Below are 15,574 nucleotides of genomic sequence, written 5' to 3' on the forward strand. Positions count from 1 at the left end.
ATATTTTAAATTATATATATTTAGAATTAATGTATTCGAAACTATTCTTGCAAGTTTGTTTTTTAGTGAATAACTTTTAAATTTAGAAGAAAATTTATTTCTCTCTTGACTAGAGTCCTAAATAAGGCCTCCAATCTCTTTTCAAATTTTTCAATGGTCATTTCTGATGCTTTCAAAGTGTTCTGGAGAGCCATATTGTCCAGGCCCTTTAGTGACCTGAAGTTGTTGAAGGAACACAAGGGACAAAATGCATAAAACTCCCATGTGTTTTAGAAATTACGCAAAAAATACCCTCTTATTTTCAGAATAGGCTAAAACCCCCCTTCCTATTTTTTTTTTAGTTAGCAAAAAAAACCCCATTCTGTTAGCAACTAATGGAAAGTGGAGGAGACGCGCGTCTACTGCGTTTAGTAGTCATTTTCTGCGGTTTAGGTTCATATTTAATGACACTTAGGACTAAAATACCACTCTATGGGTCTATATAACATACAAAGGACTTTTTGACTTGTTTTGTGGTTCCTTTTGTCATTTCTCACCTTAAAAAATAAATTAAATTTTTGCCATATTAAATTAAATTATATTTAAATTCAAATAATTTTATAATTATTAATTATTAAATCTAACTATTATTTTTAATTAATTAAAATATATATTTAATTACAATAATTATTATTAATTAGCCAAAATATTTAATTATTATAATTATTTAAAATATTCTTAATTAACTAAAATATATTTTAATTAATATAATTAAAACTAATTTTAAAAAAGAAAAAATTGTGATTTTCGCTTCAAACTTAGAAATAAGTTTTCGGGACCGTCCGGACGAATTTTAGACGGCCAATGGTACCATTCGAATCCTTTTTTCAAGGCGAACATTTCCATACCTTCAATTTGAGTTTTCGTTAATCATAGAGAATGAGCTGAAGTCACGACCTTCGAACATGTTTGCCGTCGATTCGTTTCCGTCCAGTCGAATCTCGATCTCAAACCACCACCATCAGACTCATCTCTTCAAGATGATTCTAACGAGACCGATCTCACTCAATTTTATAAAGAATTTACGAAGGTACGATAATTTTAATAAATATTAGCCGTCGGTGACGAGAATGGTTGGGGAATCCAGGGGTGTGGGGGTGGGGAGGGGTTGGGGCGGGGCCATGGGGTAGGGTGGGTAGTTAATTTTTTTTTAAATATATAATAATAATATATTTTTAAAATTTTAAATTATTATATATAATATAAGTTAAATAATTAGTTGAATCTAAACTTTTTATTTTTTTTAAAATTTAACGATTGAGATTAATTTATTAGATCTAACGATCAGTATTTGATCAAAAAAGACTCAACGGCCATTAATATAAGAAATAATATATAATAAGTAAGGGTATAACGGTCATTTTTTTAAAAAATTAACACTGTTAGTTGGATTTAAGGGAGAGAGGTGATTGATTTGAGTTTTACAAAACACGTGAGGCTTTTAGCCTATTCTTTTAATAAGAGGATTTATTTTACAAATTTTTTAAATACATGGGATTTTATGCATTTTGTCGTGCGAGTGAGGAATTAGCTGCAGATTTACGCACAAACAATCAAGTTTTAGGGGGTTTTGAGTGTTGGCTCCGACTCTGTCTATATATGTTATATATATACACACACATAAGCAGAGGCAGTAATTTGGAGCTTTTTTACTATTAAGAACAATAATCAATCATCGTTATCACCTTCTACCACTCTCTCCCATGGCCGACAACGAGTCCGCAACCGCCTCCACCACCGATCAGGAAGCATCGAAGTCTACGGAAACGAAGCGGTGGGCTGATGTTGCTGAGGAGGAGCAAGATGTAGCCGAAGCTTCCTCCACAGAACCTAAATTAGACTCCTTGGCTATCGACGACTCCAGATTAGGTCACAGCACGCTCACCGATCCCGACGACTCAAGCATTGAAGCTGTAAAACCTACTGAATAATTGCTTGTAGCTTTTTCGTGTATATATTGTGGATCTGATTTGGCTCGTGTGCAATTTGGAGCTTTATTTTTTTTATCATTAGTGCTTTAGATTATATCAGAAGAGGTTTTATAATTTGGAGTTAATGTTAGGTTTAGCTGGAATTGGTAATTTGTGTGTATTTTAATTTGTCAAGTTTCAGGATTTTGATTGAACTTCAAATAAGTTGGGGTTTGTCTTTCGATTTGGTTTTTATGATCGGGAACTTTTTGATTCATTCCCGACTCTGCTTTTGTTTTTTGTTTGCATTTCTGTAGTGGAGGTTTTAGTATACTGTATTTCGAACTGAGCAGTGAGCTACATGTAGGAACAATTGTACGATTGTATTATCATTGCGTTTTTTCTTCTTATGTGGCGTTTTTGCGTTACAATATAGGTTACATCCGGGGACACTCCATATACATCAGCTAAGAGATTTGAGGACTTGAACTTATCACCGGAATTATTGAAGGGTCTGTATGTTGAGATGAAGTTTGAGAAACCTAGTAAGATTCAGGCGATTAGTTTGCCCATGATCCTGACTCCTCCAAACAAGAATTTAATAGCTCAGGCTCACAATGGGTCCGGGAAGACAACTTGTTTTGTGCTTGGCATGTTGAGTCGTGTTGATCCAAAACTGACAGCTCCCCAGGCTCTCTGTATCTGCCCCACGAGAGAGTTAGCCATTCAGGTTTGTCTGGCAACATGTTTTCTCGTTACAAATTTGGACTTATCCTGCTCCCATACTTATTAGCATATTTGTGTAAGTTTTGTCTTCCGGAAAAGGAAGTGCAGCTTGAGGATCATCATCGGTAGTTGGATCCCAACTATCAAGTATAGGTCCATGATGTGTTGTGCCACATAATTCTGTTGAACAAATATGCATTTATGAAACTGGTATTGATTATTTAGTCTATGTCATGTTTTGATTAGTAAAACTGAATAAATGGTACAGAATATGGAAGTGCTGCTGAAGATGGGGAAGTTCACTGGGATAACCTCAGAATTAGCCATACCAGCTGATCCTGCAAACTATATTCCAATCCAGAAGAGGCCACCTATTACAGCGCAAGTAATTATTGGCACACCTGGTACGATATGTAAGTGGATGTTAGCAAAAAAACTGGGCATGAGTCAAATGAAGATTCTTGTGTTTGATGAGGCTGACCACATGTTGGCAGAGGTAATCGATGATTTTTAGCTCTTGGTAATTTATCTTGCTTGTTTGTATTCAATTTCCTTGTTTACTGTGAAATGCACGATTAACTCTGTTCAGGATACCTTAGCTATGTATGACCAGCTGCTTGTTTGGTTAACACATCAAGAGAACTTTCTTGCTTGTCTAGGTCACATGTGATTGCTGCTCTAGCAACTAAGAGGAATTTTGAGACTTGTAGATAATTTATGCTAGTGTCTCACTTTTCTTCATACCAGTCCATGGTAGATGGTCATCCTCAGTCTTATAACACTGTTCAGCTGAATGTCTCATGAAATTTTCCTTGCTTATCTGTTTTTGCAAAGGTGTCTCTTTATATTATATAAATTGGGTGGATCATGACACGAGCACAAACCCTTTAATAACGTAAAATTTTTTTAGTAAGTGAACTAATGAAGTTAAACATTCACCTTATTATCTAAGTATCTGATTTGTTACTTGAGAAGAGTCTAGTAAGTATTCTTTTTCAATTTTACTTATTTGTGAACCTTCTCTTATGTGTAGAGTGGCTTTCGAGATGATTCAGTGAAGATAATGAAGGCAATTGCAAAAGCCAATTTCAGTTGTCAGGTTAGCTGTTTACTAATTTTGAATGATTATGTGAAGATGAACTACTCTTATTGCTTTTTGCATGGATAATGTGCTTGAGCTGGAAATTGAATATGATTGCTTATTCATGGTGGGATAATTGCTCAAAAAATTTGAAATGAAAGTTTTAGATGCAAGCTTGCGTGATTTAGGTAAGGAAAAGATGTGTCTGGCTGATTTATTTATCTCTCTCTGTCTATAATTGCTTATAAATGTTAAGTAATGTTTTCTGGTGATTTCATTGCGCACAATTATTTTCACATATCAGTGTAACTACCAAAACGCATCAGCCTATGTTCTAGGAACATGCTGACAAACTCATTTAACTTTTTTCTATCTGCCCGGGTACCATTCTTCTGTTTGTAATGTTGGTGTAGTTATGATACTCAACTGATGGTATATCTAGGAGTTCTATGGTTTAAAAATGGCTGTGCTGTGAGCTGGTGTAGCAAGCAACTCTCTTGTAGAAATGTGTGAGGACCCCTTTGATAGATCGTTTTGTTGACTTTATGCTGTTGTGGCAAATTCTATCAGGTGCTGCTGTTCTCGGCTACCTTTGATGATGCTGTCAAGGCTTTTGTATCTAAAATAGTTGAGGAAATCTTTGTCAGAGATTATAACCAAATGTTTGTCAAAAAGGAAGAATTATCGTTGGAGTCTGTAAAACAGTATAAGGTACACTGTCCTGATGAGCTTTCGAAGATCATGGTGATTAAGGACCGGATACTTGAACTTGGAGAGAAGGTGGGGCAGACAATTATATTTGTTCGCTCCAGGAATAGTGCAGCTATGCTGCACAAATCATTAGTCAGCCTTGGCTATGAGGTTACTACTATTCAAGGTGCTCTGAAGCAAGAGGATCGGGATAAAATTATAAAAGAGTTCAAGGAAGGGCTGACTCAAGTTCTGATATCAACTGATCTTCTAGCTCGAGGCTTTGACCAGAAACAGGTGCACTCTCCTTTTTGTTGCTCAAACGTTTATTTCCTTAGCATGTGTTTTCTAAATGTGGATCTTTACCTATGACTATATGGCAACATATCTTAATGTAGGTAAATTTGGTTGTTAATTTTGATCTTCCTGTGAGATATGATAGACCTACTGAGCCTGACTATGAAGTTTACTTGCATCGGGTGGGTAGAGCAGGACGCTTTGGACGCAAAGGTATTTTCTCAATGGATATTGCTTTGTGTATGACATCCTCTGAATTATGATGGGTTTGTTGACATCATTAGTTTGATATGGCTTTGTGGTTTCAAGTTGGCATCCCAATCCCAATAACTTGTGTTTAATTTATATGTGGAGAATGTGGATTTCCTTGTCTGTGAAGGACAAACCAATATAGTACTTGAGGTGAACGTTCAGTATCCTTTGAGTATGGACGAATTAGCATTATGGTTGGGGACTCTCAACAATTGGCTTTCATGTTGATTTGTCTGCATATTTTGGTCTCTATGCAATTCGGTCAACTAGTCTAACTAATTGAGGTTCAGATTGGGCTCAATTTATAGAGGAGAATTGATTATTTGTTTCTTCTATTTCTGTTCTCATTCTTCTCATGGAGCCTGTTCCGAAGCTCAATACGATTGGTGTGCGAAGTTCTCAATACGATTGGTGTTTCTTGAAATGAAAATGGTCCTGTTAGCTACAGTATAACCTCTCAATGAGGCTCATTTCTTGTTATGAAACAGGTGCTGTATTCAACTTGCTTTGCGACGATAGAGATGATTTGATTATGGGCAAGATTGAGAAATACTTTAACGCCCAAATAGCTGAGGTAAATTCTTTACATGATTACAAGCGCACATCTGTTTCAGCAATTATTTTTTACGAGTTCCCTGGGATTGTCATAAATCGAATAATAAGTGTCCTGTCTATGAAATGCAGGTGGCCCCATGGAATAGCGAGAAGGAATTTGAGGTCGCTCTAGAGAATGCAGGGCTACTATGAGTGTTAAGTTATGCTGGCGGCTGATGTTATTCAATATGGATGTACTCAATGCTTGCAGTGAAAAAGGGACATGGCTGTAGATTATACTATTTGTCTTGGCACTATAGTATAATGCAAAAGTGAGATTGTTTGTGCTTTTCATTTGTGGGGTTTAAGTTCTTCATACTGTATAATTCTGCCTGCTTTGGAGGCATCGTTATTTTATCTTGATCATCTAATGAGTCTTCAAATTCAAGAGCAAGTCCTTTTTCCCCCTTAAAGATGAGAGATGTGATCATCCAATGCTAGAAAGAATCAATATCTTTTATATGTGATGAAAACTTCACAAAATGGTTGTGGATGCAGGCCCCAATAAATTGGTCGGCATTCTACATTTCCACTTATTCCCCAGATGCTATGCTTTTGCTGCATGCTATCTGTTGCTCATTCTTTCACATCAGGTTCGCCATTTTGGATGGATGCTTTGTTATGTATGAAAGGTTGATTCGAGCATAAACTTGATGTTGGAAATATGTGGTAGAAGGAAACAGTGATGAAATTCTGATCAGAATAGCGCGAGGCAACAAGATGACAATGTTCCTAGAGGACAGTAGAGTCAGTTCACCATCTTATATTTTTCAAATGAACGATCCTTGTCACTGTTGCTTGTTTGCTCATTTTGAATTTACTCTCATCAGCGCTGATGGTTAATGTAAGAACAATTTTGACGATGTAACCTCTTCTAGGTGATTTGCATGTCTAAGCAGCTTCACGTTCCTTGCCAGGCCCTTTGAAAATTATTATGCAATAAAATATCTCTAAAACTCGTATTCGTCTAGATATCACGGCCCCAAAACTTTGACGTTAGGATTGCAAACCCCAAGTTCGCAATAGCTCTGAATCAAACCACCGGTATACAGGACAGACACGTATTGACTGTTCCCAAACTTGGGATTTATTTAGTTACTTATATATATTAATATAAAAAGAAGGGTCATTCCATACTTACAAACGATTGTTCATGACACTATCGCATCAATTTTTGTGAACTCAAAAATGTCATTTGTGATAATTAACTTATTCAATTTTTTAAAATTTGCATTAATTGTTATATTATTATTTTTTTCTTTCTTTCTTTTTATTGACTTAATGTACTTATTTTTATATATTTATCTTATTTATAATATATTTTAAATAGTGAAAGATTACATGTTAAATGCACTTAGGAACGACGTGGCACAACATCTAGTATTTTAAAGTATGAAACATTATCAAATGGTGGTTATGACACAGTGACAACAATTTTATTTTAGTGCCAATAATACGTCTAAGTCTATTGTTTTTCTTTTTTTTTTTCCTTTGTTGCTTTCTTTTATTTATATTTTTTAAATGTATTGTGTTGAATTATATATATCTTTTGTTATTCATAATAAATTTTAAAAACGGGGATGATGTGCACGAATACTAATATTAAAAAAAAACAGAACAGAACGCCTTCATGGTGTGCACGTCGGTAGTGCCCTCCCACCTCAAATAATGGCCCTGGATCCTGTCCTGTCATCTCTCCATGTATTTATAGATATCAAGTGCATCCAGTTTCAATCTGAATCGAAATTAGTTTGAAGAGGAAAGGAAGATGAGGGCAAGTCTTTTCCTGATTGTTGCGACATCGCTACTTTTAGTGGGCTCAGCCGTGGGAGATGGGAAGGTCGACAATCAGGTCTTCCATGTCGCAGGCAAAGTCCTCTGCCAGGACTGCAACCAGGGCTGGAACGAATGGGTCAATGGGGCCAAACCCATCAAAGGTATATTCCACTTAAAATATCATCCTCATCAAATTTAACTTTTCAGATACTTGATGTCTTGATCACCATAAAAAATCTCGAACTTCTATATTACTGATCAAAAAAATACTTTCGAGGAATGGAGTACTAAAATTCAGAGAAATTCTTTCCTGCAGGTTGCAAGGTGTCAGTTACATGCCTGGACGAGAGGAGCAGAGTTGTTCACTACGCAAGTGACTTGACAGACGATGCCGGAGACTTTGAGATTGCTTGTAAGAAATATGTGAACGGGAAAGAGCTCAACCCCAAGAACTGCTTCTTGAGGTTGGTCTCGTCACCGGACCCCGTTTGCAACATTGCCACCAACTTCGCCGGAGGAAAGAGCGGCGTGAAGCTCCACCGCCCCACGGTGGTGTACAGGGACATCCTCAAGTTCATGCTGGGACCCTTCTACTACACCACTCCCATGTGTGATGAACCAGATACTAGTAGTCCTGACGAAGATGATTCTGGTGATGACAAACAGAGCAACTACTAGCGCCTTACGTGTTTACGTACATTTAATTTGGGCTTGTGCCCTGTTATTTTTCTTATCTTGAATGATAATATAAGTAAAATTGGGTACATATACAATGTACTAGTGATATTTTGTGTGAATGAATGAGGTTAACAAGTTCCTGTTAATTGTCATTTTTCCCCCATTTTTCCTGGAGAGGGTTTAGTACTGGCAAGTGGCAACCCATTTTTTGCTCAAATGGAGTGGTATCTTTGTGTCCTATAAATACAATCGCATTCGTCACTAATTACATGAACAATCAATGAAATAAACAGTAACTTTCACGTCAAATCATATTACTATTAAAATAGACAAATAAATATCGACACATTTACTGATTTTAAAGCGAATGCCTCTTTGGTTATAGAGGATTGCAGCTTCAGGTTATCATTCCAACAAAATTTCATTTGTCGAAATTAAACCTCAAATTACTTGTTACTTCCTAATAATTCTTCGAACAAATTCAGGAACTTCTCTTAGAGGTTTCCTTGCAAGTGTAGGATCCATACGGGTCTCTTAACCAAATTTTACTTAGCGGCTAAACTCAATTATGTTAGGTGAATTTGGACAAGTAGGCAGGGATCGATGGTATTTGGCAGCACTATTTTTCTAGTACCGTATTTCAACTGATAAGAATTCTGTGCATGAGAAACATACATCTAACTTTATGCGTGAACTTAAATATTTCTGCATATATCTTTATTTTGATGTCTGTGATTATTACCTTTCAGTAATAGCAAGTGATGACAAAAAGATGAAAGGAAACCATGTAAAGATAGTTAGAGAGGAAGTGGTTAAAAGTCAACAATTAATTAGCACCATTGATGACTTTACTGATTTTTGTTCCACAGAATAGTTTCTAAATATTTCTCTATAATACTGTTTAAAACTGAATGCAAATCGATCAAACATAAAGGAACCAAAAAGGAATCATACACAGCAGTCGTACGTACAAATCAATTTTACATAGGAGAGGAGAAGCAGTATAACATCCAGAAGCCCATTCAGTTTGATAGCATACCGAGGTTCAGCTGGTTGCAGATGTCTTAGCAGCAAGATGGGTAAGGGCACGTTTGTGATACGCATAACGCATCTTCTTGTATTTCTGTACAAAGGATGCCAAATCAATCTCTCTATCAAGAAGCTGTCTGTGAAGAGCCTCAGATTCCTCGTCTGTTTTATTCATTGCATCTGAAATAATACAACAATAACTATTTACTCTAATTTACAAATGTCATCTTATTTCAGAGCAAACTAATTCGCTTGAAAACAATACAAACAACAATTTCAGAGCATAAATTATTGTCCCCATGTGGGAAACTCAGACCCTACGTGAAGACATGACATTAAGCAATCATTGATGGTAAATTTGTCCTAGATGATGTTAAACGACTCTTGCCAACAACCTTCCTGCCCTCAATCCCCCAAACCCACCCCATCCACTCCAACTTATGCATACACCAAAACAAACATTAAAGAAAGAAAAGAATGGAAAAGAACGGACAAGCAAAGATGAAAGCTTAGAGAACCTCTGTTGCACCCAATGGAAAACAAATGACTAGAATCCTTACCCATATAGCACATACTTGCATGGGCAAATCATCCAAAAGCTAGAAAACCATTTGAAACTAACATGGCGTGTTTACATTTGAATACATGCGTTAGAAATTAACCAATTCAAAGGAGCAAAAAGAGAATCAAGTTTTGCAAGAAGTATCCCAACATGGATATGACAAGTACAACATAACTGACCAAAAATGAAGGAAAAATTGGGCAGTGGTAACTAGTCAGAGAGAATATTTGGCTCAATGACTAACAAACATCACAGTAAAAGTTGGAGGTAGTTCCAGAATAGGTGTTTCACAGATATGGTCCAATATGGCAAGAGCTGATTTAGATGTTCCAGTTTGACAAACAAGAAGGTCATTGTGTGGTGACAGTGTAATAGGTTTTGCACAAATTTAAGAAGTGTAAGGACAAGCGATGGACACATACATCATGAGGAACTGGCAAAAACCACCTGGTTATACATGTTGAAATCTCAAAGTCTGTGACAGTACATGCAATACCACTGTCTTGGAATAGAGAAAGGTACATGAAACACAGTCATAATTACCTTGAAGTCGGTGAAGTAGTGATGAGGGAGAATAATACTTCATAGTCTCTTCTTTCTTCCTCTCTAATTCATGCAATTTTTCTTGAGCAGTAGCCAGCTCTGTAGTGCGGATTATTCTGCACTGAAGCCAGAAACAAGTAGACAATACAAATGTCAAATAGCAAATTGGAAATAGAACTTCAACGAAAGATTATAGTGAATGCAGTAAGGTCACATCATTCACCTGATTCCTTAGCTCCATTATTCGTGGTTCTTTTTCTAGATTCTCTCCTGTTATTGAGATCAGTAATTTTGCAAATATAAGTTCAAACATGTTTTCAGCGCTTATACTGAAATGCGGTGAGTGGGTAACTTACTAGCAAGCTGCAGAGTCTCATTCTTAAGTTCATCCCTGACCTGAATGAGCAAATATTCAAGACATTTGTGTGTGTAAGAATAATCGCAAAACCATAGCTTGCTAAAAAAGTGACTAGCTTAACAGAACACGCATGAACCAACATGTACAAATAAGGATACAAATATGAGAGTAGACACTTGCATGCATATAAAGACATGTACAACAGAAAACATAGGACAAGAGGAAAGATGTGACTTTTCCAAGTTGAGGTTGTACTGTAAATGCAAATATATTTTGGCAAGCATCAAGCAGAACAACCAAGTAAAACTGAAGAAGCACTGTCGATCCATTGATCAATTACATGAGCAGGTCTACAAATTCGCAATCTCGAGAGGCTAAAGTTAGCTGTAACATGCAAAAACAGCAAACCACAAAAGGATGATAACATCACAACCAGGCACACATTATTTACCAGGCATGACAACTTTACCTGCTCTGGTGACATCATGGAAGTGTCTATATAGCTTCTCCAATTTAAAAGTGTTCACTATCCCAGTTAGAAAATTGACACTTTGAGCAAGCATGAGAAACAAATCCCCTATGACGATAAAATATAAAAAAAGGGGAACACCTCTGCAGCTTACCCTGTTTTGAGTTCTGACAGGTTCTAGAGAAAGTAAGAGATTCTGATAAGCATCCTTATCTGACAGAAGCTTTCTTAGCTCATCAACACTGAAAAGCAGTAAACAACATAGATACAATGAGAAACTCTACAGGTTATTGTTGTTTTTATAACCAATTCCTTAGCATCTGTAGTTTCTTCTATAAGGGCATAGATGATAACAATGAGAACAGTAAAACTGCCTTGAATCAAATTCCATACAGAGTATAGTTTTTTCTAAGTCAACCCTATATTTACCAAACTGGAACGGTATCATATTGTCTCTGGTAAAAGATAAAATGAAAGCATAATTTTAAAGGATAAAGTAAGAAACCAAGGTATAGCACTAAAACTCTAATGAGAATATATAAGAAAAATTGCCTACCTCTTATCTTTCAACATAGCAATGATGCCTGCTGCTTCCGCTGGTGAAACATTAGATAAAGAGCTCGGTCGATCGTTTGGTCTTGACATGCTGAAGCTGCTTGATGTGCCACCAGGAGTTGTTGGGCGTGAGGAGCTGGCTGAACTGTTGACAGAAGGTGGATACCATGAATCTGTAGAGATTTCCTGTGGCCGTGGCTGAGCTTGCTGCTCCTGAGAGCCCCTGTGGGCATATGCAATTAGAGCAAGAAAATAAGATGTCCGTATATGGCGCAGCAGATCAAATTCCACGATAAAAACAATTTGGATAGATACGAATCATGTAAGAAAGCAGTTGCCAAGCTCAAGTGCGACAGCAGTGTGCTTATTGTTCAATCCATCCACAGATCATAGCTTATTCCATCCGATTTTCACAAGGGCACAGTGTCAAAAGTTTCATGAAAGCATAACATGGAAAATTAAGCATAAAGAAATCACACCATTAAATGCATACCAAAACAAATGCAGTTCAATAGGAACAGCACGCAAGTCCACAAAAAACTGAAATATATTTAAATCAGATAAACAGAAAGAAAGCAATCCCCTAAAACCCACAAACTCATAGGTGACTTAAAGTGTAAAATTATAGTAGGTCGTTCTGCACACCTAGGTTGAACAATTAAAAACCTACTCAACTAACAAGACCTAAATTTTAATATCAGCGACGAAATTAGAGAACAAACAGAAAATAAAGAATAAAACAAACGCCTATCCAACTATTCTGTTATACGAAAAACAACAGAATTGAATTCATGCGATATCTGCAAAACCTAATAATCTGCACCAGCCATCAGAAAACAGACCATTTTCATACCAGTAACTAAAAGTGCAGAACAATTGACCCCGACGCCGTTCTCTTCATCGGAAAAGGGACAGAAATAAAGGGGGAAATTTCCAACAATCAAGGTACCTTAACACAGCCTATCTATTGACTCCATCACAAAATAAATTATACCGAACGAAGAAGAAATAGTGGAAAAGGACAGATTACCAGAAACTTTTGAACATGACTTTGAATAGGTCCTCAGCCGTCGATCGCCTGATAGAAAATCAATCAAGAAGGAGAATCAGAATTTCCGACAACCGTTTCGCCAGAGGGAAATCCAATATATGTAATTTGGGCTCCCTGGGATCAGATTTTGATTGGCGTTCCTATTGTATTTTATTTTGTTCACACCAATTTCAGACTGCACCGTGTTTGAGGTATTCTGTGCTGCGAATTTTCCTTCTCTTCTTCTTCTTCTCGTAAATAACAATTTATGTCCTTTAAGATTCCGAATAATGTATTTCAGTCCCGATCTTTACAATAATTAAAATATTGCCTCAAAATTTTTGTAATGCTGCACATTAGTCCCTTGATTCAAGTATTTAAATTTATTATTCCAACTCACTATTGGGCTTTGGAGGGCTGAGCCAATAATCCAAATTCTAAAAGGTGTTAGTTGGGCCAATTGGGTGCTCATACGGCCCAATATGCTAATATATAATCATGGAACATCCTTTGTTTTTTTCGGAAACAACTAGGTACAGTCCAATCAAAAAAAAAGAATATATAATGAAAATAAATAAATACTTGTACTAATTATGACTTCTATCCAAAACTTTCCACTGGTGTAGATGTCTGGGACATTGGATTTTTTATTTGATAAAAAAATTAATCAAGTAATTTTTATATATATGTAAAAATGGACTAAAGATGCAATGGGGATTAAAATAGAAAATTCAATCCAGATTTTTAGAATCTCAACTTATTATTAAGACTACAGAATTTCATTTAATGATGATTGTCCAAAAAATTAATTATAAATTATATGTTGATGGTCCATACCACAGAACCTTGCTTAGTTAAGATGTCCTAACTTTGACAAGATAAAGTGATGTGGTTCGATAATTAAGGAGTAAAGAGTTTGTAAATTCAGGTTAAATAATTGAGGATAACATGGGATTATTAGGCACTTGCGAGTAAAGAGATGGTTTGAGGCACGTTCCCATATGTCTGCCAGCCTCACTCCCTTCCTCAACACATAAAGTCGTCCCATTCCCCACCAGTCTCGTTTGCTCAGCTTCTGACAATTTTCGTGAAAGATTAGATCAAGATCCATTCATTATTATTACATTGTAATGCTTTTGATTTTTTTATAAGATTCCATTCATTATTCAGTACGTTTAAATACAAAAATACTAATTCAGTACATAAGTATTTCTAAATCAATAAATATGTTCAAATGAAACCACGAAACAAGACATTATTATTAAAAGTAGAATTGGTGAGACTAAAACCCATAACCTTTTAATTATAAGGACTCAACCTTACCACTCGAGCAAGGCCTCATTGACTGTCGTGATTTAGATTCATCATGTATATTTTACCTAACCCTTTTATCCTAAACTGCACTAATTATCTGTACATACGTGTAGGGTTGTGATGTATGGTAATCAGCATAAAAGCTTTGCATAATAAACAACTTAGAGAAAAAAAATAATATTAATGATGACGTATTAAATAATCAATATAATGTGTTTGGATTGATGATAATTTTGTTTAATTTGTCAAGTAGTAATAATACTTATATCTAAATTGTTATTATCGACAATTAACAGTATACAAAATTATAATTCAGTGATAAACAAATGTATTTTTCTTTTTATTTAAGTCTCACATTAATTATAAAACTATAATAATAGGGACAGGGTATATGAATACGATATAAAATTATAATAAAATAAATAAATAAAATTCTTGTGTCCACTTTGGCAGCGCGTTCACGGACACACATCAAACATAATAATTTTGGCAACTAATTTCCTGGCTAAATGATAATACCTTGATTTATATTTATATTATACATAATTAATAATCCATCTATAATCGAATTCTTATATAGTCTTTTCTATATTATTCTTTAATTAAAAAATAAGCATAAAGTATTTATAAATCCTCGTAATTGCAAAATGTTCCAAATATTTACCTCATAAGCATAGTGATCATCCACGATCACAATGCTATATATGGAATAGATTTTTGTACTTGTTTATAGTTTGTTCATCCCAATGGTCCGGATGTCCTTTTTTAGTGAATTGGTTACGATTAAATTGTAAATTTCAATAATCAATGTTATATATATATATATATATATACATTAATTAATAATAATAATTATTAAAGTAGATAGATTAGTATCTACACGTAATATTCTGATTATGAAATCTCAATTTCACCAATTAAACTAAATTTGATTGGGCAATAGTTGAAAATTTAAAAGAGGGTATTTTGGGAGTGAGTTTTGTGCCAAACTTGATAAAGGGGGCAGCAATAAAATTGAAATGAAAAGATTATTTGCGTGCATAAGTATGTTAATTAAATAGATTCCTTTTTCCTGTTTTGAGTGTAATGATAGATGGCAAGTATGTATAAAGTTAGGCATCTTTTCTTTTCCCCAACCACTAATGGATGCATGTAGTTATAATATAGGGAGAATTGTTTTTGGCAATGGATGAGTTGTTATTGCGTCATATATATATATATATATATATATATTTCTAATATGAGGAAAAGTAAAATTTACTTATTTATATTATGTTTTGTTACAAGATTTTGAATTTATAAAAATAAATTCACTACATTTGGTTGAATAATTATATGTTTTAATTTATTTAAAATCCTTTAATTTTCATTCTGAATTATTTTTTAATAGTATTGTGGTGGGCTTTAAATTTGTTTAATATAGTTATGTAAAATCCATCGTTCAAATTTGAATCCATTCGTCTAAATAAAATTTAAAGAATTTATTACCTGAATCAAACTTCAAGAGTTCCAGTAAGGTCGGACATGACATCCTGCCTAAATCTCATGTCCATTATTGGCATAAAAGGAACGTGAGAAATAGGAAAACATCGAGGGCATTTTGGACATTAAAGTGATGGACATTATAATTTATTACTCCATCGGCACCCAAAAAGAAAAAAACAGTTAAAG

General features: G+C 35.1%; 3 protein-coding genes across 4 annotated transcripts; 2 read left to right on the forward strand and 1 right to left on the reverse strand.

Annotated features, from left to right (window-relative positions):
- LOC105174226 (DEAD-box ATP-dependent RNA helicase 38) lies at positions 1,569–5,960 on the forward strand. 2 transcript variants are annotated; one of them, XM_011096252.2, is made up of 8 exons: positions 1,573–1,952; positions 2,386–2,679; positions 2,944–3,171; positions 3,709–3,774; positions 4,327–4,743; positions 4,845–4,956; positions 5,484–5,569; positions 5,680–5,960. In XM_011096252.2, the coding sequence occupies exons 1-8, from the start codon at positions 1,743–1,745 to the stop codon at positions 5,740–5,742; spliced, it is 1,476 nt and encodes a 491-aa protein (XP_011094554.1). In that variant the 5' UTR covers positions 1,573–1,742; the 3' UTR covers positions 5,743–5,960. The 2 variants fall into 2 exon arrangements, with proteins under 2 accessions (XP_020553458.1, XP_011094554.1); XM_020697799.1 differs by lacking the exon at positions 4,845–4,956 and having other exon boundaries at positions 1,569–1,952.
- Positions 7,147–8,204, forward strand: LOC105174227 (pistil-specific extensin-like protein). The gene is made up of 2 exons (XM_011096253.2): positions 7,147–7,526; positions 7,682–8,204. Exons 1-2 carry the CDS (start codon positions 7,358–7,360, stop codon positions 8,041–8,043), a joined length of 531 nt encoding a protein of 176 aa, XP_011094555.1. The 5' UTR covers positions 7,147–7,357; the 3' UTR covers positions 8,044–8,204.
- Positions 8,887–12,814, reverse strand: LOC105174228 (vacuolar protein-sorting-associated protein 37 homolog 1). Its single transcript, XM_011096254.2, has 7 exons — positions 12,590–12,814; positions 11,561–11,782; positions 11,159–11,246; positions 10,534–10,573; positions 10,401–10,447; positions 10,178–10,298; positions 8,887–9,252 (listed from the first exon to the last, which is right to left on the reverse strand). Exons 1-7 carry the CDS (start codon positions 12,604–12,606, stop codon positions 9,089–9,091), a joined length of 699 nt encoding a protein of 232 aa, XP_011094556.1. The 5' UTR covers positions 12,607–12,814; the 3' UTR covers positions 8,887–9,088.

The sequence above is a fragment of the Sesamum indicum genome, linkage group LG11 (assembly GCF_000512975.1).
Source record: "Sesamum indicum cultivar Zhongzhi No. 13 linkage group LG11, S_indicum_v1.0, whole genome shotgun sequence".
Taxonomy (NCBI): Eukaryota; Viridiplantae; Streptophyta; class Magnoliopsida; order Lamiales; family Pedaliaceae; genus Sesamum; species Sesamum indicum.

What these genes read in the sequence shown, in the direction of transcription:
- LOC105174227 (XM_011096253.2), top strand. Translation starts at nt 7,358, where the DNA reads ATGAGGGCAAGTCTTTTCCTGATTGTTGCGACATCGCTACTTTTAGTG. An exon ending in TGGGGCCAAACCCATCAAAG is followed by an intron (nt 7,527 to 7,681) that starts GTATATTCCACT and finishes TCTTTCCTGCAG; the next exon opens with GTTGCAAGGTGTCAGTTACA.
- LOC105174226 (XM_011096252.2), top strand. Translation starts at nt 1,743, where the DNA reads ATGGCCGACAACGAGTCCGCAACCGCCTCCACCACCGATCAGGAAGCA. An exon ending in CGAGAGAGTTAGCCATTCAG is followed by an intron (nt 2,680 to 2,943) that starts GTTTGTCTGGCA and finishes TAAATGGTACAG; the next exon opens with AATATGGAAGTGCTGCTGAA. An exon ending in GAGGCTTTGACCAGAAACAG is followed by an intron (nt 4,744 to 4,844) that starts GTGCACTCTCCT and finishes ATCTTAATGTAG; the next exon opens with GTAAATTTGGTTGTTAATTT.
- LOC105174228 (XM_011096254.2), bottom strand. An exon ending in GCTATGTTGAAAGATAAGAG is followed by an intron (nt 11,247 to 11,560) that starts GTAGGCAATTTT and finishes ACTGCTTTTCAG; the next exon opens with TGTTGATGAGCTAAGAAAGC. An exon ending in CTGTCAGAACTCAAAACAGG is followed by an intron (nt 10,574 to 11,158) that starts GTAAGCTGCAGA and finishes TTGCTCATTCAG; the next exon opens with GTCAGGGATGAACTTAAGAA.